Here is a 25,992-nt window from a genome sequence, read left to right on the forward strand (position 1 = left end):
ATTTCAACATTAATCAACATTATAATGAACATAATATAACTGTGCAGGCTGTGTGCAGTCTGTCACTGTCTGACTGAACAGCCTTGTGGAAGAAATATTTTACAATTCTTCATATTTCAAACTAACAAAATTTGTTATATCAAGTCATTTGGTGTTTTCAAAGTCATGATATTGAGCTGAGACAGATTCCATATTCTCTTAACATTCAGAGGCTGCTGAGCGAAGCAGACGGCGCGCACCGAACCCACTGTTTGACATAGTCGGCTTAATAAAGTTAATGATCACTGAAGGTAAATCCATCATAGCTACTTCAACCAGATGTTCACCCATGTTGTGGATAAAGTACAAATCCAGTGTCCTTGAAGCTTTGAGCTTTCACTTGGAATTCTGTCTGAGATTCCAAATGTTGCAGCAAAGCTCAGTACAGCATATTTTATCCCTCCAGCACAGCACACAATTTACATCTTCCCTGTTGTTAAATATTTTGAAGTATTTCCAGACATAATGTTATGTTTCTTTCTTCACATGGTAGAGAACCAAAACAAAGTATTAAGTGCATTAATAAATAAAGTATGAAGTGCATTAAAGGTCAGAAGTGTCTCAATTCATGGCACTTTGTGATTCTTTTAATTAAAGCACTCGATGTGCTCGGCTGGTAACACATAAGAGCAACAAAACACACACTACACCACATGAAGATTTAATCTTTAGAATAATGTTGCACATGCTATGACTTTATTTTATTTTCCTGTCAAATGCCAATTAAATTTTATAGTCTATGGCAGTTTTACAGCTGCATTTTTTCCTGCTTTGGCTCAAGATTGGCAGTTCACTGCACCTCAACTTCAACTTTAGGGGGGCATAAAACCCGATGACCTCCCCATAGATGGTACCTGTGGTGGCGGTGTTTGACACTGAGACAACGGAGCCCAGTGTGTCATATTTGGCTGGGGGGTTGATAACACATGTTTCTGTGGTGTAACAAACTCAAAAGACACACTTGCTGTTTCTTCCACACAGAAAGATATACTGTAGATGCACAATATATGTGAGATGGTTTGCTTTGCTGGTCAGGATTTTCTCACCACAACTTACAAATGTTCTCCAATTTGCACGGGAAAGTGTAGTTTACGCAGGGAGTCACACAGACAGCATTTTCTAACCACGATTACAAAAAGTTGGGACACTGAGAAAAGCATAATTTAAAAAAAAGTTAACCAACAATTGTTTCACAAAGTGTTCCTGAGCCCATGTAGTAACATCATTTATGCAATCATGTATTTCACAAAGTAGTGAATCTCACCTCATCCGTACTTGTCAATGACTGAGCCTTTCAAAGATGCCCCTTTTAAGGGACAGTTCACCCAAAAATGAAAATTCAGTCATAATCTACTCACTCTCATGCCAATTAAGGGTTTATTTGTTTTGGTCCACAAAACACTGCGTTTCACAGGAAAACAGTGTTGCAGAATCTCAGTGGAAGTGAATGGTGGCCAGTTTTCCGATGTAAAAAAGCAACTGGAAAAAAACATAAAATGCTGCCATACTGCTTGTCTGGTGTAATCCAAGTCTCCTTAAGTCCCAACATGCTGTTTGCACACTATCACACCAAGTTCAGACAGTGTGCATGTGCACATGAGCATGGCTCCAAGCTAAGAATCTACAGTGAAGATTCAGGCTAAAAACATGGTGTAAATGACTTGAATGAATGTTTTTCAAGTCTGCTTGGCATGTTGGGATTTTAGGAGACTTGGATTAAACCAGACAAGCAGTATGGAAGCATTTTATGTTTTTATTCTGTTGTTTTTTTGTTTTTGTTTTTATGCCTGACTATATATCAGCTGAGATGAGGCTAACTGGATGCCTGTGTCTGTGATACCTCTACAAATTATCTTTGAAAATTGGTCACCATTCACTTCCATTGTTCGGGAGATTTTGCAACACTGTTTTGCTGTGAAACTCCAGCAGTGTTTTGTGGACTAATAAAATAAACCTGACCCTCAATCAGCATGAGGGGGAGTAGATAACAGAGGTGGGACCAAGTCATTGCTTTGCAAGTCACAAGTAAGTCTCAAGTCTTTGCCCTCAAGTCCCGAGTCAAGTCCCAAGTCAAGACAGGCAAGTCCCGAGTCAAGTCGCAAGTCCTACACTTTGAGTTTTGAGTCCTTTCGAGTCATTTTAACAACAAAGTAATAATATATTAAATGTACACATCGCCATTTATATGCATCTGTTTATTTGTTTAGTATAACTATTAATAATAGTTTGTCTTTAATAAAATATTGTCCTCTGAGCAGTGGTGGACAGTAGTAAAGTACATTTACTTGAGTACTGTACTTAACCCTCCTATTATCCTTGGGGTCAATTTGACCCCATTCAGTGTTTATCATTCAAAAAATAATAGTTGACTTTTTTTTGCTTCATATTTCATGACTTTTCCTAATTTGATGGATACAATTGATTAAGCATAAAATTATCATGATGATATTTTTTCAATGTGCTGAACACATATTATACGCATCGGTGTTCTGATTCTAAGACCAGCATGACCTGTTCGCTATGCAAGGAATATGTCTGTAAGGAGCTTTCACACACTCTCTGCACATCCTGTGTAAAGTGGTGCAGACTAGAAGCTTGACTGTGAGCATAACTGTTCCATGTTCTGACTATCTGACTGATGTTCTCATTATGATTTTCTGTTTCACAAATGGGTGAATTTTCAAACATGTAAACCCCCTCACACACACACCAAAAAAACAAATAAAACAACCCAAAAAAAAAAATCCTAAACATCAATCAATATGGTTCATTCTGTGGTACTCTTGTGGTCATTAATGTTGTCAGTAAATTTGAGAAGATTTGGATGAAAACTTTTCAAGATAAATTAATTCTAATTTAAAAGTTTGGCCTGATGGTGGGGCTAGAGGACAGGTCAAGGTTTCATTATCAAGGGGTTATTTATGTATTCAACAAATAAACAAAGTGCCTGACACAAAAACTTGGCCAATAATTTTCTGTAAATCATTTTCTGGAGGCAAATATCCTCGGGGTTAGATTGACCCCAAGGGTAAAATGTGTTAGTGATATTTGAGGATAATAGGAGGGTTAAATAACTGAGATTTCTTTCTGTCTTCAGGGGCAGTATATATATGAATTATGAAGTATTTTTCACCCCGATAAAAACAATTTAATTAAAAAGCTACCTGGAATAATGAATATTATAATTACATCATGAGATTTAATTTTGTTTTTCTCCTACCGTCACATTACCGCTTTTTGTTTGAATGAAAGAGAGAGTTTGCTTGTTCTTGTTACAGAGCGCCTGGATGACGTATTTCCACTTCTACATCAGTCCCATTTGAGAGGAGCTACTGTGATTGGTTTCTTTCTGTGAGGAACACAGCATGTGACCAGTTGCATTTTAGAAAAGAAAAAACAGCAACAGCTGACTTCAAAACTGTGCTTAGTTGAAAAGTAACAACAACCTTACTAGAAATGTAGTGGAGTCAAAAGTACAATATTTGTCTTTGAAATGTAGTGGAGTGAAAAAAATAAAAAACAAAACAAAACAGATACATTAAAATATGAAGGGAAAAAGAGAGAAACAACAAGAAAGAAAAGGAAATGGACTTATCATCTGAGCAAAAATCATTCTGGCATTACTTTCCAGACATGGCAACATGTTCTCCTGACAGTGATTTGTGCCAGGCTCAGTAAATCTCCCCCTCAGTCTTTTGTCCTAGAAGCTCAGAAGAGTTTTTATTTCAGGTGGCAAAGAAAAACAACAATCGCTGAATATTATTCTCATTTTTTATTTAACTGTGGTACCAAAAGAGGTAGCAAGAATCATGGAACTTCACTAGTATTAGTACTGACTACTACATTTCTGGTATTGTAACATCCCTATTCCAATCACAAGTAAACAGCAAGTGTGTCAGTTCACACCTGTATTTAAAATGCCAACAACCTGTGACTGGATTTCACTTGCTTGCTCTATTTGATGATGAGGAGTTATCTAACACAAGTTCAACCAGAGATGTTAGAGTCCCCCAAAAACAGACTTAGTAGAAATAGTAGAAATATTGCTAGCTTATTTCTTTAGATAGCAAGGCAGCTAGATAGGCATGGCGTTAGAACAGATAAACACACAATTTAATCACAGTTTAATCCATGTGAGTGGTGTTGATCTTCACATCTAACTCTCAAAAAGAAGCACTCAAGTATATTTCCAGAATTGTTGATGCTATTACTTTAACGAAGAAATCTGTAATATATTTACTGTACTAAATCCTAAACTGATCATGATATGTCATCAGAAATTAAGGAAACATGCTATGTTGAAACATTTGCTGCAGTGTCCTTTGAAATTTCTATTCTAGTGTGTTATTGTTTGCCTGTTTCACATTAATTTGAGTTAGGATTAAAATTCTTAAAAAATTTCATTTGTTAACTTTCTTTTTTTTCATGGAACGATTTTTTACAAAGACTACATGTTTTTGCCTTCACCTTCAGCATGACTGCTGCTGGTGGGAGGATGAGGAGGAGAAAGGAAAGATGCTCCTCTACTCTCTGATGTTTCTCCAACATCACACACAATTACTGAGAGACAAAGAAAGAAACGAGCATTCAGACCTTCATGTTACTCAATCCAGGACTTCACTTTTGTCACATGGCACATTTGATGACAGGCTTACGTTTGGATCCTGAGCTGATGTTGGACAAACTCTCCACCAGATCATTCCTGTTGATCTTTGTCAGCACTTTCTTGGTCACCTCCACACACTGATGGTTGTAGGTCTGCACCATCAGGTTCGGTGTATCCAGCCTGTCAGCCTTCTCCAGATGGCTCTTTGGGATGGCTGGGAAGTCTTCCAGGATTGAAGATCTTCAGCTCTTCATCTCCAAGATCATCCAGTTTTTCCAAAAGCAGCTCTCTAACAGCCATTATGATTGGTTCCTGTATAAATCAGAGGATGTTTTTACCCACAACAACAAGACAATCAAACAGCAACAACACATCATCTCCATATTAAGACTGATTTCAACTTTAATGAATGGGACAATAACACAGAAAAGATGATTCCTTGGTGTATTTGTCAGTGCATATCACAGTCAACTGATCTAACAACATGAAAAGTAACAAGACAAAAACAGACAAGAGAGGGAGACAAAAAGGTGACATTTACTTAGCTTTCTTCTTCAGTGGAGGACTTCTTGCTTTTATACTCATATATAAATACTTTATATATCAGAGCCTGTACTGTTTCACTTTTACTTGAGGAAAGAAGTTAAATCAGTACTTCTACTTTTACCAGAGTTGTTTTTTAGTATTTGTACTTCTGCTTGAGTAAAGAATGTGTGTATTTATTGCCACCTCTGCTGGGTCATATTTATTATTTTGTTACATTATTATATGTAGTATTGGTACTGTGCACCATATATTTTTACTTGAACAGTTTAATGGGTCTAAAATGAATATTTCACACTGATTTTGTTTCTCACAAATCTTTGTAGGAGTTTCTAAGCTCACTGTCAACCAGCATTATTGCACCTTTATGTCTTTCACTTTGCTCAAGAACCCATCTTTAAATGTAAGTGTTTATTGGACCTTTTGACAAAAACAAACACAAACAAAATCTCTGTCATTTACATTCACCCAGATGATTTATAAATGATTTATAAATGGTTATGAATTGTTGTAAACACTTTATAAATCATTAACAAGCTGCTGCTTGCTGTTGTTTTTTTTTTTGTAATTTGTAATTTGTAATTTTTAAATGATTTATAGCTAATGAAGTTCAATCATCTTTCCCAACCCCTATTAAAGATTTGAGAAAAAGTTATGGGGATGAGTCTAGATGAAAATACTTGGTCAAACATCTGTGAAAGAATTCATTTTCCATTTACAACTAACAATATCAAGGAAACTAACTTAACGTTCATCCACAAATTCTATGTCACTCCCATAAAAATGCATAAAATTTCCAAAGATAATGCACTCAGCTGTCCAAGATGCAGAACTACAGAAGTAACATTCCTACAGATGTTGTGGAAAGATTGGTATTCAGTTCATTCATTCACTAAATCAGCCCTTAAAATAGAATTTAATTTAAATCTTTGCTTGTATTTATTAAATGATACACCAGATTTCCAATTTGATCCCAAAAATGCAGAATATTAATTACCATAACACACTTAGCAAAGAAATGTTTTCTTTCTTCCTCTTTTCTTTTCTTTTTTTGTTTTGTTTTGTTCTGTGCAGTTCTAAGTAAAACTTTCTGGTGTTTTTTTTTTCTTTCCTTTTTTTCTGTTTTGCTTGCTTGACTGTCAGTTTTGTTTTGTTTATTTGGGTGTATGATGGTGGAGGGACCTGCGGAAACTTAGTGTACTTTGTTATGGTTGTATATTTTACATATTGGTGCTGGCTTTTGGTCCACTCTTTGGAAATAAACAGATACTGAAAGAAAAAAAAGCTGTTGCAACATGTTAGGTAAAAAACAGTAAGAGTGACCTGTTACTTGGCAAAAAGTGAGCCCACATTTATCTGTACTGATAACCCTCAGATCTCATTGCTTACTGCTTTGTCTTCTCCATCAACAGCATTCATACCTGTCAGCTTCATCACATATTCGTTAATAAATTATGAGCATTTAACCACGTCAGCATATCTTAATCTTATTCTTATTTTAACCTTAAATCATCAGCTTTTAACTTTATCTATTTTCTAATTGTGTATTTATAATTATTGTGTATTTCTCTATCTATGTATTTTTCTTAATCTGTTTCCTAGCCGGCATATCCTTGTATCTGACCCCAGTCAGCAGGCCTTGTTTGTTGGTAGTGATGTGTGGTTGACATGGTGATTTGCAGGACAGCATTGCACATAACTTGTTTGTTCCTTTTTACTTCAGCTGCAGTGACACAGTGGAAAGTAAACTAAAGAGAACAAAGTTTGCTATTACAGCTTTTAATGAAAACATCTACGTCAAAGGGTTTCACATCACGTAATACAGGTTAATACAGGTTTTAAGAACCCTTTCAAAATAATGTATTTCCACTGTGTTTGCTGTTGTACAAAGCAGACAATTGGACTTTCCTCTGAGTTTTTGGAATCAAATCAAGTCTGAATGTTGCGTGCACACATGCAGACTTGTTCTGTTATTTTCCCACATCTTACCAATATCATGACATGTTGGAACATGTGGGCTTCACTCTAGTAAAACTGAAAACAGTATGAAAAAAGAACTTGAAGAAGGTCCACAATCACATGATGACTAATTACCAGAGGTGAACTTTGGAGTACTGAAAATCTGTACAAGTACTGTCACATTACTGAAACAGTATTCAATTACAAGTAAAACTACTGTTGCTAAAAATATGAATGTTAATAAAGGTACAATGTGTTCTTCTCAGAAACTGCTCAGATCATCAGTTAGTTTTTAATCGTTGCATTATCAGTGGCAGGCATTCAAAGGAGGTTGTGTTTCTGCAAATCTTCAGTCCCACACCTCCTGCTCTGTTCTGCTCACATGGTCACAGTCACCTCTCCTGTCCTGGATTTTGGATTTTACTCAGTACTCAATTAAGATTTTAAAAGTAACAAAGCAGATACATAATGTAATGCATATTTACTTTCTTACTTCTGAGTGAAATTACACACTTAAAAAAATACTCAGAAAAGTACAAGTACTCAGAGATTAGATGAACTTCATTGATCCCACCCCGGGGAAATTCACAGTCACAGTTCAGCAGTACAGATATTATTATTATTGAACATGAAGAAGTCACATTCAGGTGAAGACACTATCATTCTTCATCTGCAGAGGAAACACATCTGATTCGAGCCTGGTGGCACTGCAAGTCTAATGTGGAGAAAGGAGTGTCCTGAGTTGAAAAAAAGCAACAACATTGTTTTCCTCTTGTTGGTGTCCTGAGTTCAGCGTCCCAGGCAGCATTTCCTCTCATGCTGTTTACATGTCCTGCTACATTGATTGGCAGGTACCCAAAACACTGGCATGATTACTGTACTGTAGTGTCACCACAGGATGATTTTTTTGTCTGCTGGTTGAGTGGACCTATTTTGCATCAAATTACATAAATACTATCTATGAATACATTCATAGATACATTCATATTTTAAATAAAATAATTATTTACACCTAAATCCTACCAAACTGACTCCACACACACAGACTTGACCCACATCATGCCAACATAAACAAACAAATATGTGCCTATGTTCTCTGCCTGCTGGTGCCAGTTTTCTTGGCTGTTGGCCTGGTTTTGCCACACAGACCTGGCAACCCTGCGCTCAGGGAAAAACACTTTATTCACACTGGTGCACAGATTAGGAAGTTTAGTTTTCTCTTTGTCCACTAGATGGTTGTCTACTTCTTTTGTAGACTTACATACCTACTTGGCTGACATGTAACCCTTCCTTCAAATCTTGGTTAAGGAATTTAGTTGCCCCAAGTGAAGACTGACAGGTAAAGCTTTACTTACAGTTTAACTTCAGCTTCATTTCTCCAGGATAATGCACTCCATGCTAACACTGCTTTGCAGAGAGTACTGAGGACAATAATTATCATAAGACTATGTCCTCCCTCAACAACCCCTTGTTATATATTTGTCATTTTTTCAGTCAGTGTGCTTTGAAGCAGGCTGCTGATCAGCACCTGAACCCTGTTTCACCTGGTCAGATGTTTAAGTGTCAGATCAAGTACAGATGACAGCCCAGCCAAGGAGGATGCCATTACTGTTTCTATCCCACGCTGTCATGAGCACAAGCCTCATCTATGAGTAGATGCACGCCTGGATATTATATTATATTTTTTTCCATATAATTTAGAGAAGGCAACTCAACTCTTTGCAGCTTAAAATAATAATATGGGGGTGAAATGTCCCTTTAAATGAGTCCGTGCCAGTCTTTTTAATTAAAATAATAATGCAAATAAAATAATAATAATGTAACCTGTTTCAATATTTGAATTCAGCATTTTGTCAGAAAAATGAAAGAAAGAAAAAGGTGTTCCCATGATGCACCTGTCCTACGGGAGCACCTGTGAGAGTGTAATCTGTGGCACGCGCACGCAGTGCTCGCGGGCGGGTGGCAGCAGAGTGAAGTGTGAGGAGCAGTCTCATCAGTTCAGCTGTTGCTCTCTGGTCGGAACGGACGCGACTTCAGTAAAAACAGGTGAGTTTGTTCACAAAAGCTACTTTATTTGTTTCGTTTCACTTGACGCCATGTTTAAGAGCTTATTTACATTTATATGAACAGAAACTTTTCAGAAATGACTCTTCGGCTTGCTCAGTTAGGGGCCGTTTAGTCCATGTGTTCGTTTTCTTTGAACGGTGAAATATTTCCACAGTATTATCTTTGTGTTCTCATCTTTGATTAAATCCGATGATACAAAACAAGCCAAAACTAACTAACAAACAAACAAAAAAAAAAAAAAAAAACGACGGCATTTTGGCGTGGCAAATTTGTCAGACCGGTCAGGGCCAAATGTTTTAAGAAATATGTCAAAGAAACACGTGAAATGTCTATCAGCTGTATAAATCGTCTTATCTCACAGTGTTTGTCCCAACGTGTGTTGGGCGGTTTGGGGTGTTGTTCACCTGAACCAAACCTGTTCATCAGTTCTCCTACCTGTCCCCATTAACACATGAGCACACAATCCTCACACACACCCTGCTGTGTGGCTGACGGCTCTTCTTTTCACCTGAGCCCAGTTGGGTGTGTTGTCTTGTTTGGTACATTTCCAAACTGCTGCCCTTTTGGAATATAAAAGTGTATTATCCAGTTTAACTTTTACTGCTGCTATACTCAGTTTGTGCTTTGATTATAATTGCAGTAGAATTTTTATTTCGTTAGTCTACAAAACACTGCTGGGGTTTCACAGGAAAACAGTGTTGCAGAAAGTTTTCAGATAAAAAACAAAACAAACAGGAAAAAAAAAACCCCCACAGAATAAAAATTGGGTGATATCAATCATTATTGATCATGTAGGTTATGGCTGACTACATCTGTGTACTCCAAGCAGTGGAAGCAGCTGAGGTGATAAAATGAGTAAAAATGACTATTTTTGACAAAATACCTTGATATTGTGACAATATTGTAGGGATGACTATTGGTGTTTTCGCAAAATATTAACCCAGTGAGATTTTTTGATAATTGCTGACTATTATGACTGATGTGGTGAAGGCAAATAGAACAGATAGAACATTTCACATACAGAAACATTACATCACTTTACTGTAATGCAGCCTTTAAAAACAGGAAGAGACCACACTCGTGCCATATCATGATATAACGATATTCAAAATTCATCATGATATCTAGTCTCATATCCTGATACAATAAAATGTGGATATATTGCCCAGCCCTAACCTGAAGAGTCTGAACTGTTCTTTATTTTAGTTGTTATAGTGATGCCAGTTAGATTTGATTGGACAGAATGATGTCAGTTAGATTTCATTGGTTAGAGTTGCAGAATATTACATCATCCATCTTTGCTCACTTCATCTGAGCCTTATCGGTATCTGCATTAAAAAAAAATCCATATTCTGCATCCCTATGTGATTAATCGATTAGTTGATCAACAGAAAATTAATCAACCACAACTCTGCTGAACAATTACATATTGCAAACCATCAAGCAAAAGCAGTGTTTCCCCTAGCTTTTTTGCTTTGGCAGGGTGAGGGGGTGAGGGAGGGGGGGTGTTGGTGTTGGTGCCTGGGCTGGAATGAGCGTGGACCCTCTTGCCAAAGGACCCCATTGCCGCGCACACTCTCTCTCCTGTTAAAAGTCATTGTAGTTCACCCATTATTCTGATCGCTTCGTTTCTCTCTCTCCTTACAATCAATTTAAAGAGTAATCCAGTCAGATCAAATGAAAATGCATTAAAAGGAATAAAATGACACTTTTCTTAATGAACTGATATACTGATCTACTTGATCCATAGTGAAAACATAGATAAGGAGATATCCTGTGCCATTTGAAATAAATATAAACTGCAGACTGAAACTATTCAAAAGATTTTAAGTGTCATAATCAACTGGAAGTGCTCGTCACCATCCACAGTATGATACCAGTGATTTTTGTTAAAGTGAGATTATCAGTTGAAAACAGTGTTAACTTTTGTAATTAAAAGGCCCAACTGAAGTTACCGTGTCCAACCCAAAATTAAAATCCTGGCGACGTGCTGCCATCCATCCATCCATCCATCCATCCATCCATCTTCATTAATCAATTCACTCACCAAGTTCGGTCTTGTACAGCCATGTGGAGTATCTACAGTCTGACAGCCATGCTGGATCAAAGCCAGACTGACGGTGGTGACCCGTCTGCAGGTTTTTACTGTGTGCTTCGGTAGGAGAGCTGGAACAGGTGTGTTTGGGTCTAGTCGTGGCGACGTTAACAGGGGCAGGAGATTGACAGAATTGTGGTTGGGGCTGGGAGAGATGCTCTCATTTTGGCTAACACTGGCCGCAGAGCTACCTGTGCTTCCCACCTCACCACGTACGGTTTGTTTAAAAAACGCCGATATTTTTGCGAACAGTTGGGGAACCTCCGGTCGTCCATTTACAATTTTTGTTTGTTTGTTGGTGTTTTTTTACCTTAACAGTCTGAAACTGTATCTCCTCCGCTCTCTGAGTGTGGGTGGGTGTGTCTGTACCGGTGTATGGGTGTGTGCTGTGAGAGAGGAGCGAGGGGGGGAGACCCGCCCGTCACGGGAGAGGAGAAATGCATTGTAATGAATGTAATGAAACGATAGCAACGCATCAAACTCTGAAATTGCACAAATTAGAGTTAGCTTTTTTTATTTGATAAAAAGAACACATGTTATAGGCCCTTTTAAAATATAAATTCAATAATGGAATAAAAAAAAAATCTCCAACTCTAATTTCTGTGTGGGCGTCCCGTTGGCAGGGCGGGGGCATCTGTTGAGAGGGCGGGGTGCCCTGCCAAATACACTATAGGGGAAACACTGAAAAGTATGAAACATTTGGTGGTTACATCTTCCCAAGTTTGATGATTTGCTAATTTTGTCCTTTTCATCTGTTTGTGTGTAAGTGATAGAACATTGTTTACATGCCTTTAACGTTCCCTCCAGGAAATTGTGACATTGTGATCACAATTAACGCAAATTCAACCAATCTCCATGAATTCTGTACAAACCTTTCCACAGTTTGGAACAATTATTTTGATTTATATATATATATATATATATATATATATATATATATATATATATATATATATATATATATATATATTTATCTATATATATATTTATCTATATATTTTATTTTATCACTGGTAATGAAAAGAACACAAGGTGTTTCATCGTTATTGACGTTCTTCAATGCTCTGTGCACTGTTGTATTTTATAATTTTGGTGTGTGCTGTTTTGAGTTTGAGCACTTCTTCATGTACATAAAGTAGATTTTGTTAAAATTTTTTGTAATCCTCAGGCTTTTTAGCAAATGTACTCATAACGTTATAAAACAGTGTGTTTTTGTTCTCCCTGGAACAAGTTGCCTTTGATGTTTATTGAATTACTGAATAATAATAATTAAAAAAAAAACGCAACTACTTTTTGCAACTTTCACTTGGTCCTGCAGTTTCATTGCAAAAAAATCCTAAAAACATTGCAACATGAATCAGATTTTTAGAAAGGTTGTCATGAAATCAGGCAATTAAGGCTGCAGGTAACTGCAGGTAACTCCCAGTAGCATTTAAGTTAATTGAAGGTTGTTTGAAATGCAATTCCAAATGGATTTCTACAAATGTCTGTCTGCCCATTTGCTCTGGCCACCCAAATCAAATTTACTTTGAAAGTATGCACTTGTTTCCTTCCTTCTTGTTGCTCTGCTGTCTGTCATGTTTGTGGCAGACTAGAAGGCACTGACGATGTGCTGTGTACATATGTGGGCCCTTTCCCTTTTGTGTGCTAACTCATTAATAGTTGGCTGCTTAGAAGATGACCTTTGTGACCTCAAGTGTTGTGATAATTAATTATTATTCTTTTGGTACGGATGAGTGGGTATAAGTCTACTCTGTTGGTTTGTTGAAAGAGAATGTTAAGCTTGTACTAGAAAAGATACATTTACAAAAGGTAGAGGTTCTAAGATTATAATTGTTTATTTTTTACAACAAAGCTTTGGAATGCATCATTATTCTTTTGGTGTGAGTGTGTATGTGGGCTAGGAGGGCTCAGCTTTTCTTAGATACATGTAGGGGAGGCTCCAAGGAAAAAAGGTTAGGAACCACTGCACCAAATGATTAATTTACTAATTGAAAAACTAATTGTCAGATAAATTGTTAAATAATAGCACTTATTTTTCATGACTTTGGGCTACAGACAAATGTTCTGTGCAAGAACAGAATTGAGGTTAGAAACCCAGTCGTGGCTGTCCCAGCTTGTAGAGAGGAACCAATTTTCTTGGCCAATTTTTTAAAGTCTGTTCGATTTTAAAGTCTGACCTGCTGATTCTGATTTTCTTTCTATTAACTAAAATTGACAGCATACACAAACATTTTTTAACTTTTCTTTACTAGGAAATAAATGATATGCTCATAATAAAACATGGGCTACAAGATTTGAAAATAATGGCACAATATACAGTACAGGCTGTTAGTAGGATTATCATACAGACGGGAGCTCAATCTCATGAATTGAAACAAATTAAAATTGTGTCATGGCAGACTTTGTGATGTCAAACATTGTACCGTCCAGTGAATCGATATATCGTGTGATGATGAATAAATGATTTACACCCTATGCGTGTGGCTGCGACTAGAGAGTTTAATATGGCTAGTTGGCTAGTTCCTGTCTGTGTTGCTGTGCCCATGACGTGAACCGTCGTCCACAGCATGCTTATAAATCTGACATCAGATCAGATATCTGACACTGATGGTCACAAGCCTGTCCATTGGTGCACCTCTAGGTGCCTCTCTTCACTGGAGGAGACTACAGGTGTAGACTTCATTAAGTGTATGTGTGTTAAACAGTGTGTTGTAAACCCAGAGGGAACTGCCATCAGTCACATGTGACCAAACAGCCTGTGCATGCTGCTCTGGTACATTCCTAGAAGGAGGGAGGAAGTGAAAGATGTAGGATAGAGGAGAGAAAGAACCCGTCTGTTCAGGTCTTGGCCCCGTCTGAGGTGACATCACAGACATGAATGTGATAGAACAGATTGTTCTTGACAACACTTCACACACCATGATACAATCTGCATTTATAGATTTGGTTTGGTCAGGTTGTACCATGGTTCCCAGGCTTAGCCACTGGAATTGCAGCTATAGATATGGAGATTGTCTTGGAATAACACACTCCTTAATTGGAAATCTGTTAGTGATTGCATGCTGCTGCTGCTCAGACTACTGTGACACTGTATCACCACCACACTGCAGTTTTATACTGGAACAAACAGGAAAATCGACATACATGTCAAATACACCTATTTCTGCAGGTGTATGTGACTTTTCTATTTTTCAGAGCACGTGCTTTTGTTTGCTCTTAAATTCTGCTGTATGCAGGATATCTTGGCCACACCATTGGCTTACCGTAGTTTGTAAGGCTGCAGACTTGGTTAAAATCTCTTATCAACTATACCAACTATAATCTACTCTTTTGATGCTCAAACAAATTAAAATGAGTTATTGGAGTATATCAGACAGAGTGTATATATTGCGACACATGGCAAATATATCTGATAAGGGAAAAAAATTAGGAACTGTGACAGAGTATGTACTGACTGGGACATTGTACAGTTAGAATCAGTAGTGCTATACTTGCAACATTTGCATCACTGGACTGGTTCAGTGAAGCAAATGTTTAAATGGCATTTTTCCTTCCTTATCGAACCACAGACAATATAGAAAAGCATGGCTGTGGCATCAGAGACATCACTTGTAAGCTCTAAAAGGTGGTTTGAAACTCAATTTAGTGCTCACTGTCATGCTGCTGAAGTCAGGAAATCCAAATTTGGTCAAATGTGAACAGCCAAACTCATCATGATGGACTACCTTGACAAACCTGTTTGTCTAGGTGCTTTCAAGCTTTGTTAAATTTTACCACTTAAGCATGCAATGGGCAAAGTTACTTTAGCTACAGAGAACCAAAATGGTGGTGGTGAGCGAAAAAACATCTTAATGAAGGACCATACCACTTGTTTTACATGTTTAAACAACCTAACTTCAGTTATTTCACTTGGGTTAGATTTTGCTAAAGTCCTTGATGAGGACTGTTGTTCAAATTCAAGCCTCCACTGCCTTCACTAGACATCATGACAGACTTTACAGAGTTAGATTGCTAACTACTTACTAGTCCCTGCTTACTAGTATGCAGGTCTTCCAGTCCTAATCACCCAATGATAGTGCAGGGAAAAAAACAGGGTTGTACTTTTGACAGACCTTCATGCTCGTGGATCTATTAGTCAAACTGGCTATCTGGTTAACATTCAGTCTTGGTAGCTGCTGCTTGGGCAAAACACATTTGAAGAAGCGATTAAGTCCTAGATGTTGCAGACTCCAATTGTTTAGCCACTGCACTCTAATTTTTCAAATGGATGGATTTGAGGCAGAGGATCTTGTTTGAAACCCACAGTGAGCTCTGTTGTATGTTGTTGAATGAGTTCACAGATTTCAAACACCAGATTCTACAGCTGCGACATGGCCTTGATTTCTGCTCCAGGGTTAAAATGGTTGTTTAAGTCATGCTCTGGGGACTGTAAATCAGCTCTCTCTCTGGTTTACTGGTCAAACCACATACCTCTCATGCTTGTTCTGAACTCCTTCCTCCATCCTACTTGGTGACTCACCATATCAGTGTCATACTTCAGTTATGACATCAACCGTAAGGTATTGTTGTGAATATGTGTCACTGTGGATGTCCACCAAAGATGCAGATGGAGGACAGTTACAGCAGGGGGTATTGACAACCTGGGGTTTGTTAAATAAAAAATGTAGTACTTGCTGCTGTAGTTTACCTTTTGCAGATATCTTTAGTTTTCACTGTTGATGGTTGCACTGAGCTGGTGGCGAAGGTTAGAGCAGTGAAGGCTCGTGAACCATTTGCCAGTGGTGGCACCACCTACCATGACTTGCCAAGTAATTACATTATGTTGCATAACATTGTTTTCTTAAATATCACTCCACAGATATTACAGATTGTGAGCTTTGTGTCTTCTTCACTCAGGGTAAAGAACTCTCACACAGTCGACATGCTAGCGTATGTGTGGCTGTGACCAGGCAGCGCTATTGAATATGGCTGCGATGTTACTGCCACTGTCTGTGTGTATGATGGGAACCATTATGTGGTGCAGTACACAGGGGAGAGAAAATAAAACAAAGCTGCTGCTGCTGTTCATTGCACTATGTCTCCATGTGGTGTTTGATTTTCTTTTAAGTTAAGGATGTGTTGTTGAGACAAAGACCCTTTTAGATCCAGTGATGATAACATCGTCCAACACAGTGTTTCACTATGGACATTGTCATATGCCAGTTTGGTAGATATCACCCAGCCCTTGTGCATATATGACTGAAAACCGGTTCTGATTGTTGGCTGGTCGATGAGTGCATCTCTAATTATAACTAAACTTGACCTTACCTGTCTTTGGTTTTTAATGTTCTGGCTGATCAGCACAGTTTCCTAAAAGCAACTACAACAGTTGTTCCCTTTTGTTTACCAATGTAATCCTGAGCCTGTTTGGTTCTGTTTTTGCTGCCCTGCAACAGAAATCAGCCAGGGGAACACAATATTATGCTTCTACCCCAAACAAAGCAGGGGAAATTAAGTTAATTTATGGTGACTCAGTGAGATTTGTGAATTATATAGAGTAACAAGGACGTTGTTTTTGGAAAGATTCATTCTGCTGAGTTTTTGTTGTGTCTTGCTCTCTTTGTGTAGTGTTGCGACCACCACAAACAGAAACCCATTCATCTTCAATGCAATGGCATGGAATCAGTTGTCAAAAAAACCCAAACCAAAATTATCTGCATGGTCAGATACAGCTGGAGGTAATTGAAAACAGTTTCTGTATGTCTGTTTGGTAAATCAAACTTTTTGTGTGAGTACCAGGGGCACACAATAAATATCTGTTTGCTTTGCCTGTCACAGCTTTAGCACATCTTTATAATAATATCTTGTAATATTCTGATGAAAAACTAATAGAAGAGTTGAGGAGTCAGAACTGTTCTTTGTATTTTGAGCTCTGGAATATTAAATCATTAATCTTTTCTCACTACATCTGAGCCTCTCTTACCCTCAGCTGTGCATACAATACAGGTCATTTCAACTTATTTTTAAAATACAAACAGGGCTGCAATGATTAATCAAATAACTGATTATTAAATTAATCAACTATTTTGATAATCAGTTGATCGATTTGAGTAATTTTCAAAGAAAAAATGGCCACAATTCTCAGATTCCACCTCATTAAATATGAATATTTTCAAGTTTATTTAGTCTTCTATGACAGTAAACTGAATATCTTTGGGCAAAACAAGATATGTGAGTGATGTGATGTCATCTTGGACTTTGGGAAAGACTTATCAATACTTTTTTTTACCATTTTCTGACATTTTACAGCCTAACTAATTGAGAAAATAATTGTCAGATTAATCCATCACATAAATAATTGTTAGTTGCAGCCCTAACACGATTGTGAAATTATCTGTTGTCTCATTGGTAGCTGCCATGAGAAGCAAGTAATTATGGTAATCTGTATCGGCTATGTTATTATGACAGCTTCACGTCATTATTGAATAGAGCATTTGTCTTAAACTAGGGATGTGACCAGTTGACTTAACAAAAGGAATAAAAAATGGGCATGCCAATTGTGTCACATCCTTCATATGGGCATATAGCATCATAAGGCTGGGTGTCAACAATACAACACCACTTATTACTTTGTGTTGAAAAATCTTATACAGTGAGTAATGTAATCGCACAATGATGATGTTTAGTGCAAAACATGTAGAGAATGTTAGTGACTCTGTCTCTCTGCTCCTCCAGCTTCTTCTTCTCTGGTTCCAATAGACAGTGAAACTCCAAAGACCCAACCGGGTTTACTGGATGTTTGGCTATGAGGTAGTCATTCCAACTATTTCACAACCTAAGTCCTCCTGTAGAGAGATGTAGAGGTCTGAAGAATAGAATCACAAACATTACAAGTTGCAAAGATGTGAAGGGTCAGGTCACAACATTCAGAGGTAAAGCTGTGTTAATGTCTTGATTTCCCAGAGGGAAAAAGACTTATGAAGCAAGTGAACTTTAGATTAATATATTTTCTTCATATCAGTAAGTTCAGTGAGTTCTCTTTCCTACTGAATGCATAGTACAGAATATTTAAACAAAACTCCTTAGACTTTCCAAGGAAACGTTCCCTTCCACCTGCACCATTACAACATGAATACTTGCTATTAATGGGATTTTACATGTTAACTCATTTGTTTGCTCGTTTTGCCCCAAAACTATTAAAATGGAGCCATGAACTGACTGAGTGCACTGAGAAGGATGAGTCCTGTTATTCCCCATTTTTTCCTAATGTAAAAATAAACCAACTATGCCTTAGTCCATCTCTCAATACCCTCATATCTGTTTGTGACTCTCGGTCTACTGGATAAGGCAAAGACAACTTTTTCCAGGGAGAACAAAACAGCGCTCTGTTCTGAGTGTTCTAAGTAACCTTAACAAAAAGGCTCACAATTACAAAAAAATTCATAACAAAATCTGCTTTATTTGTAGATGAAAAAGATATCACCTGGGGGCTACTCTACAAATAAAAGAAATGTGCACAGAGCATTGATAAATGTCAATAACAAACTTTGTGTTTGTGTCAGTACTTGTGACAAAATAAAAAAATATATAAGTGCAAAAATATAGCAAATAATAAAACATTGAGTTGGTTCATTGATATGTTCATGTAATGATATTTGTGCAGGGGACTACTATGACTGGTGGAACTCGTGGGAAGCAACAATGACTGGTTTGTGGAAAATCTGGGCAGTTTGGACAAGAGAATTCACCAGGATTGGTTGAATTTTTGTGAATTGTTGCAATTTCAAACTTCCGGAGGGACTGGGTAATGAAGGAACATGTCAGCCAGTGCAACAGTGTGGCTCACTGATTGGAATGGCTATCAGTAACAGACACTAAACCAGTACCAGTTCCAAAGTGGTCAGTATATATTGGTGCTTCTGGACAGATGACGTTAACTAAACAGCTGACAAAATATTGTGGCTCACTTTATTAAGTTTTAGATGAATTTAAATGTAATGAAAATTGAGCTCAGATACAGCTGAATGTTCGTAATAAGTCTGTCTTAATTTTATCTTTATCAATAAGCAGTATTGGTGTCAATAATCCCTGCTCATCAATGTGTTTTTAATGTGTTTTTGGACAACGCTGGAGCTCTTTTGAACAGGGAGGGAAGGGGGAGAAGATGTATCGGGCTTTGATGCACACACCATACTTGTTATGGTGTTATTATAGTGTTGGTTTGGCTGTGCATGTGTGAGTTGCTGATAATAAGAAAAATATCACAAGAATTATCCCCAAACCTTTATTCTTTTGACAGTGAATAGTTTGTCTTTGGATTGAACACCATTTTTTTTAACTGCCGTAACAGAAATAGCTCTGTAAAAGTAAAATGATCATAGCTGATTGTGTTTAAAAGTATGATTTTAACCCTGAAACGTACCATTTATTTTAAGTGTGACCATTTTTAAATCATAGTAGTTGTAGTACACACAGTAGTTGCTGCTATTTGCCCTTGTAAGGTTGAATTGATGACTGAATACAACTCTTCTGTTTCTACATGCTGACAACAAATGTGTTCCAGAGCTTGTCACCCTGAAGTGATGACAGAGCTGGCAGGCCTGTTGGGTCAGGTAGACAGTGTGAGAGTGTTGCTCTGCTTTCAGCCCCGCCCAGATACCTGCTGCTGGCTTTGATATGCACCAGTCTGACAGGCACACGATCAGTCAGATGTAGCATTACTCTCAGTGTAACACAGAGGAGAGCTTCCTGTTTTTCACAGGAAATTTTGATGCTGGAAGAGGAAAATCTGTTTTTGTGGTGTGATTTTTCTCTTAATCAGGAACTTTGAGGGACATTTCTGTAGCTCTACAGTTATTCTTGACTAAAGGAATTACCTGTGGACTACTGTGGGAGCAGCCTGTTAGACATCAGGCCAACACAGGTGTGTTCCATTTGTTGTGTTACCAGTGCTTTTCTGGTTTTAAGTGTTAATTTAGATTTTGACAAAATATCAAACAAATATTTTTACTGAAATTGCAATTGGATGTGTGATATTAGAGGGAATGATCATTTTTATATTTTCATTGAAAAATATTGTAACTTTTGTGGGGATCTACACAAAACAGTTGTGCTTAAATATAGTTTATAGTCTTAAATATAATGTGTAGGTCAGGACATTTAATTTAGCACCACAAAAAACTATTATTTTCATAGTCTATTAATCTGACACTTATTTTCTTAGATTAATTGATAAATAGTTGTTTGCCTATAGAATGTCATAAAATGGTGAAAAATGTCCAATCACTGTTTCTCAATGGTCTCATTTTGCACACAACAAACAAATATGCAGTTTACTGTCAGTAAAGAAACCAGAAAAATATTTGCATTTTAGAAGCTAGAATCAGAATTTTTAATTTTTTTCCTAAAGAATTACTCAAACTGATTACCAATCAATCAGTCAGAATAGTTGGGAAATATTAAATGAATCTAATTTAATTTAAAATGCTGGTTTTAGATTTAAAGGCAAAATGTGTGTGTATTTTGCCTCAAAATACCCATATTGCACCTCCTGTGATTAGAAAATCACCACATGGCCACATGGTAATTTCCATAAAATTTAGATTAACAGTACAGCCCTACTATCAATTGCTATCAAATATTACAACCGGGTATCAATATTTATGTGTTGATAAATGTAGTGATTATTGTAAATTTCTAACCGTATTGACTGCTGTGCCCTAATTCACTTAGAGATACAACAGTGGAAGCTGCCAGCATAAGAACAGTGTAATAAAATCTGTGAGGGTTGAATAATTAATGTTTTTTCACTTAGATGTGTGTTGAACACACCATCATGTGACAAAAGCTGCCAGGCTTCAAGCTTCTCAAAACATTCGACTGGAATTTCAACATGGAAGACTTCCTCTTGCTGTCTGTTTTCACCTGCTGAATGACAAAAGGGAATGGCAGCAGAGGGATGAGGGGTGTGTGTTGTTTTGTGGGCCCATCTGTCGACTGTAGTTTCATCCTAATTATGCGTTTCATTGTCTCTGTTGACCTCTTGATCTAGTGACTTTCAGACTTCTATATCAGCACTGCTATAAGGTGGAGGTAGTTTTTATTGTGCTTGTGTATAGAAATGTTCTGATACCATTCTTTTCCTTTCCAAACTTTGCATATCGGCTGATCCAATACCAGTGTGTTAAAAAAAAGAAAGGAGAAAAAAAAAAAACATACTCCTGGAAGGAAGTATGGGATCACTGGGAAGTATCAGGGTACCATTTTGGGCTAATGAATTATGTGGTCTCTGATCAAACCCTACTTGCATTAATGTGTTTATTATATTTTAAATGTCCACCCTGGTGCAGACATAACAATACCAAAAATTCAAGGTACAATAATACCACAATTAAAAATAGGATATTAATCATGATAACAAAGAAAAAAGACATCTTGACAAGTTTTTTATGAAATAATAAATCTGTGTACAGTATTTTTGTGCATACAAAATTACTTTAACTTGTGCTAATGCAAAACAAAAACAATGCAGCCGCCAGTAGCTGATCTGTTTATAAATTAAAAATATTTAACCATGTAGTATCACAGTAGATATTGCTATTGTCTGGTACAGTATTGAGACACTTTGTTGCAATATCACAATATTCATTATATTGTTTTATTCCTAGTACCTGGCCTGTCTGTTTAATGAGCCTTGTTAACTTTAATAAGCCAATAGATCTATAATGTGACCAAGGGTTAGAATTAGAGACAATGATCTCTCACATTTGTTGCATGCATCCATTCAAGTGTAACGTATGTGATGATGCTGATGAGTTTGGTAAGAAACTGTGAGAGAGAAGGAAGATTTTTCTCTAATAAAACTGAATGTTCAGAGCATGTAGAGAAGAAGATAAGGGTGGAATCTCTGGCATGGTACAAGAGGCTATGACAGATAAGAATGTAAAGTACTTGTTTTTGTTGTGGATTTTCTAGTTGCAGTAGTAAACACTTGGGCCTCAAAAATAATGCTTAAGTATACTTTTTTTATCGTTGAAATGTTCATATTTTCTGTTTTGCTCTGAATCAACTATAATCAGCTATAACTAATGAAAATGAAATCGTGGCTATTCATGGGAGGTTTCAGTCAAGCTTTCTTGTTTCTTGAAAAGTTGAATGAGGTACCCAGAGCACACGGAAAAATATTTGCAAGATTTATTTCCTTAACAGGAAAGATACTGATTTTAATTGTATGTGTCCTCATAAACTTGTGACTGCATCTTTAAAAAATATTCGATAATTAAAATGAGATCATCAAACTCTATCATCACCATCTCATTTGGGGATTGTCATTTGTTTTATTCATTGAGTCATCACTATCCCAGTGTCTTTGTGATTGGTTTATCACCGTGGCGTTAACACATTTTGTTGACTTCCACAGTGCTGTGTACTTTGCCATGAGACACAACCTGCTCTGAAGGTCCTTTTCACTCCATGCAACGCTTTCCGCATTACATCGCGCCAATGGACCCTCAGGTGTGTCCACCCCCTCTGAGCAGCAGTCAGTCTGTGATCAGCGGCCTTGACAAATCCCCAGCCAGTGCATTCAAACCTGGCCACTCACGAAGTAGCAGCACTGGCTCCTCCAAACATTCAAAACAGGTAACAGGATCCACAGGCACAGAGTCTGACTCTGCTGTATTTTTAACTCCCTACTGGCTCTAGTAACTGATCATTTCTGTTTAAGATTTTCAAATATAAAAATATCCAAAAATATTTATTTGAAAAGTCCCAACAGAAAACTTGTTTTGTAAGTCTGTTATGGGACATATTAATTAATCTATTGCATAGTTGCAACATATCACTCTTATGCTGCACTTCACATGGCTCCCATCCCATGTCATCACATAGTGTGTGTGTGTGTGTGTGTGTGTGTGTGTGTGTGTGTGTGTGTGTGTGTGTGTGTGTGTGTGTGTGTGTGTGTGTGTGAGACAACATTAGTGTTTTTGTGCCTTTATTTTGAAAATCTACCCAGATGTTGCATATTTATGGTACAAACAGTATAGTTGATGAGCAGTGATGGGAATAACGGCGTTAAAATAAAACGCCGTTACTAACGGCGTTACTTTTTCAGTAACTAACTAACTAACTAATTACTTTTTCTATCGTTACAACGCCGTTACCGTTACCAACATGCCGTTACTGCGCATTACTGAAGCTACTCACTGAAGCTGTCATCCGACTTGGCTCACACAGACACAGGAGCTGCAAATGTGTGTGTTTTTTTCCCTTTGGTGAGGGGGGAGGGGAGGGGCAAGATAACCGCCTAAGTAATGATGATTGGCTAAGGTAGAGTAAGATTTCATGTTAAGCCAACCAGAGACATCAGGTGGGCGGGTGTTTACACACAAACCCAGCACATAGCAGCACGCACACACAAACTATCAGAGATAGCGGGTCCGGAGTCGCAGGGAAAGACGGCGTTTTCGAGGTGGAAATACAGGCACTACTTTGATCTCATCGAGGTAAAAGGTAAAAATGTACATGTTGAGTGTACATTATGTCCCAGAGCAAAGAGTTTGTCCACGTCCGGTGTAAGCAACTCCAATTTAATGAAGCACCTCTCGACGGCACACGCTTCTACTAAACTAGTGGCCAAAAACACTGTTGACACCGGTAATGATGATAGCAGGCCAGGTGCTGTTAATGTGAGCTCCGCTAACAAAGAAGGACACAGAGCCACGCCGTCCAAGCAGCAAAAGCTGGATTAAAAAAAAAAAAAAAAAAGTAACGCAACTTTTATAGTGGAGTAACTCAGTTACTAACTCAGTTACTTTTTGGGAGAAGTAACTATAACTAATTACTTTTTCAAAGTAACGTGCCCAACACTGTTGATGAGTGAGAACATGTTGTCCAGTAAATAAGTGTCAGTTTGCCAGAGGACAACTTAAACTTCACATCTTTCCCAATCAGAACAAACCTCAGCTCATTTTTATTATTATGCCAAGTTATCCTATTCTAGGGGGTAAAAATCCATAACCACACTAAAAGTCAAAAGCAGTTTTTAGAATTTCTTTTTTAAATTTTGCAATAATGTAAATGTTTCCTCTGGCAGTCTCGTCACTGGGAGGTGATGGATGACTTGCAGCATCTGGACATGTGTTCAGTTCCCGGTTCATCTCTGGACCTCAGTATTCCCGGGATCTGTGAGGGCTATTTGATGAAGAGGAGGAAGTACCCACTCAAAGGCTGGCACAAGGTGAACACAGACTGGACAGCAGCTGAACGTCTCTGCTCTGTCTACACCGAGTCCACTGTTAATGTCTATGTTAATATAGATATTTTCTGACTGAGGCAGAGCTGTTTTACCTTCTAAATGGTCACATGATGCATTTCACTTGGACAGTGTGTGTTTTCTTTCTAACACTGCACTGTGATTGGTCCTTCCAGAGATACTTCCTGTTGGAGAAAGGAATTCTGAAGTATTCAAAGACTCAGCAAGATGTAAGTCATGAAAAAGAACTGCAGCTGCCAACACCACACTGTCACAAAGAGCAGTAATGCCAACAGCCATATTGTGTTATGTCAGTTCCTGTGTAGTTGTAACAGCTCAGTTTAAATGTAGTGAATAGGTCATAAAAAGGTTTAAAAGTCGCTTTGTGGCTGTGTTTTAGATTCAGCGAGGGAAACTCCATGGCTCTCTGGATGTCAGCCTGGCTGTCATGTCCATCAACAAGAAAGCCAAACGCATAGACCTGGATGCTGGAGACAACCTCTACCACCTCAAGGTAATTCATAAAATTCAACTCAGCACAGTGTGGTTGAGTTCAGTTTACAACCAAATGTCTGGATATATTCTTCAGTCTACAGTGAACCTTCACCTCTTTCTCAGTTCTGGTGTGGTGGTGTTTTCTCTCTTTCATTTCCTCCCCATTAGACAAAGAGCCATGACCTCTTTTACATCTGGCTGACCAAGCTGTGTGCCCATCGTGTGTTTAAGAAAAATGAGGCGATGAGCGTTCATCACGGCGTCCTTCATGCTCTCTCAATGGCTCCAAACAACCTGCCGGCCATGGCCACCCTTGCCCAGAAAAACAGAGCAATGGTCAGTGAAACTTCCTGCTCCACTTACTGTCACACACTTATACATTTGAATGAAAAAACTGCCACTCATTCGCTCAACTTGTCAACACTGTATCTTTTTAAAGAAAATGCCCCAAGTGGGTTGTTTCTATGGTAACACAACAAAGCACAAAGAGCTGTGGGAGATGGTTGATTACATAGTGGCATCAGCTCTCTACAGTTTTTCTTTTTTTAAACGCCAGTATGTAGTGTGGTTACTCATACCTTTAACTTTGTACAAAAGGCGTCTCAGCTAGGCTATTAAATAACTGCTCTTTTCATTATTGATTGATCATGTATTTAATTGCTTAGTCCAAAAAAGTTTCAAATTATTTCTTAAAAATGCTCATCTGTTTGACCAGTTGTCAAAATTCTCAAAGATTTTCAGTTTAAAGGGATGGTTCAGATTTTCTAAAGTGCGGTTGTATAAAGTACTTCTCCATAGTTAGTTTGTGTCCTAAAGTAGATGGTGGTCAACATGCCCACAGTTTGGAGAAGCTGCAGGAGTAATTGTGTAGGAGGCTAAGCACTGTACTGCTTTGGACAGGGTCAGCAGCAAAAAGTCTTTTAGACACCTAAAAGATCAAAATGCATTAAGTGT

The 25,992-nt window shown here is 37.7% G+C and overlaps 1 protein-coding gene across 1 annotated transcript in view; it reads left to right on the plus strand.

Annotated features, from left to right (window-relative positions):
• Positions 1–9,069: 9,069 nt before the first annotated feature.
• Positions 9,070–25,992, plus strand: part of LOC146310325 (oxysterol-binding protein-related protein 7-like) — a 33,955-nt gene continuing 17,032 nt past the window's right edge. The window contains exons 1-6 of the mRNA XM_084743788.1: positions 9,070–9,193; positions 22,711–22,931; positions 24,385–24,528; positions 24,720–24,773; positions 24,944–25,057; positions 25,207–25,374. Of these exons, the coding sequence (XP_084599914.1) occupies positions 22,764–22,931; positions 24,385–24,528; positions 24,720–24,773; positions 24,944–25,057; positions 25,207–25,374 (648 nt within the window). The 5' untranslated portion in view covers positions 9,070–9,193; positions 22,711–22,763. The remainder of the gene's footprint in view (positions 9,194–22,710; positions 22,932–24,384; positions 24,529–24,719; positions 24,774–24,943; positions 25,058–25,206; positions 25,375–25,992) is intronic.

This window comes from Lutjanus erythropterus, chromosome 19 (assembly GCF_056507025.1).
Source record: "Lutjanus erythropterus isolate fLutEry1 chromosome 19, fLutEry1.hap2, whole genome shotgun sequence".
NCBI classification, from domain to species: Eukaryota; Metazoa; Chordata; class Actinopteri; order Lutjaniformes; family Lutjanidae; genus Lutjanus; species Lutjanus erythropterus.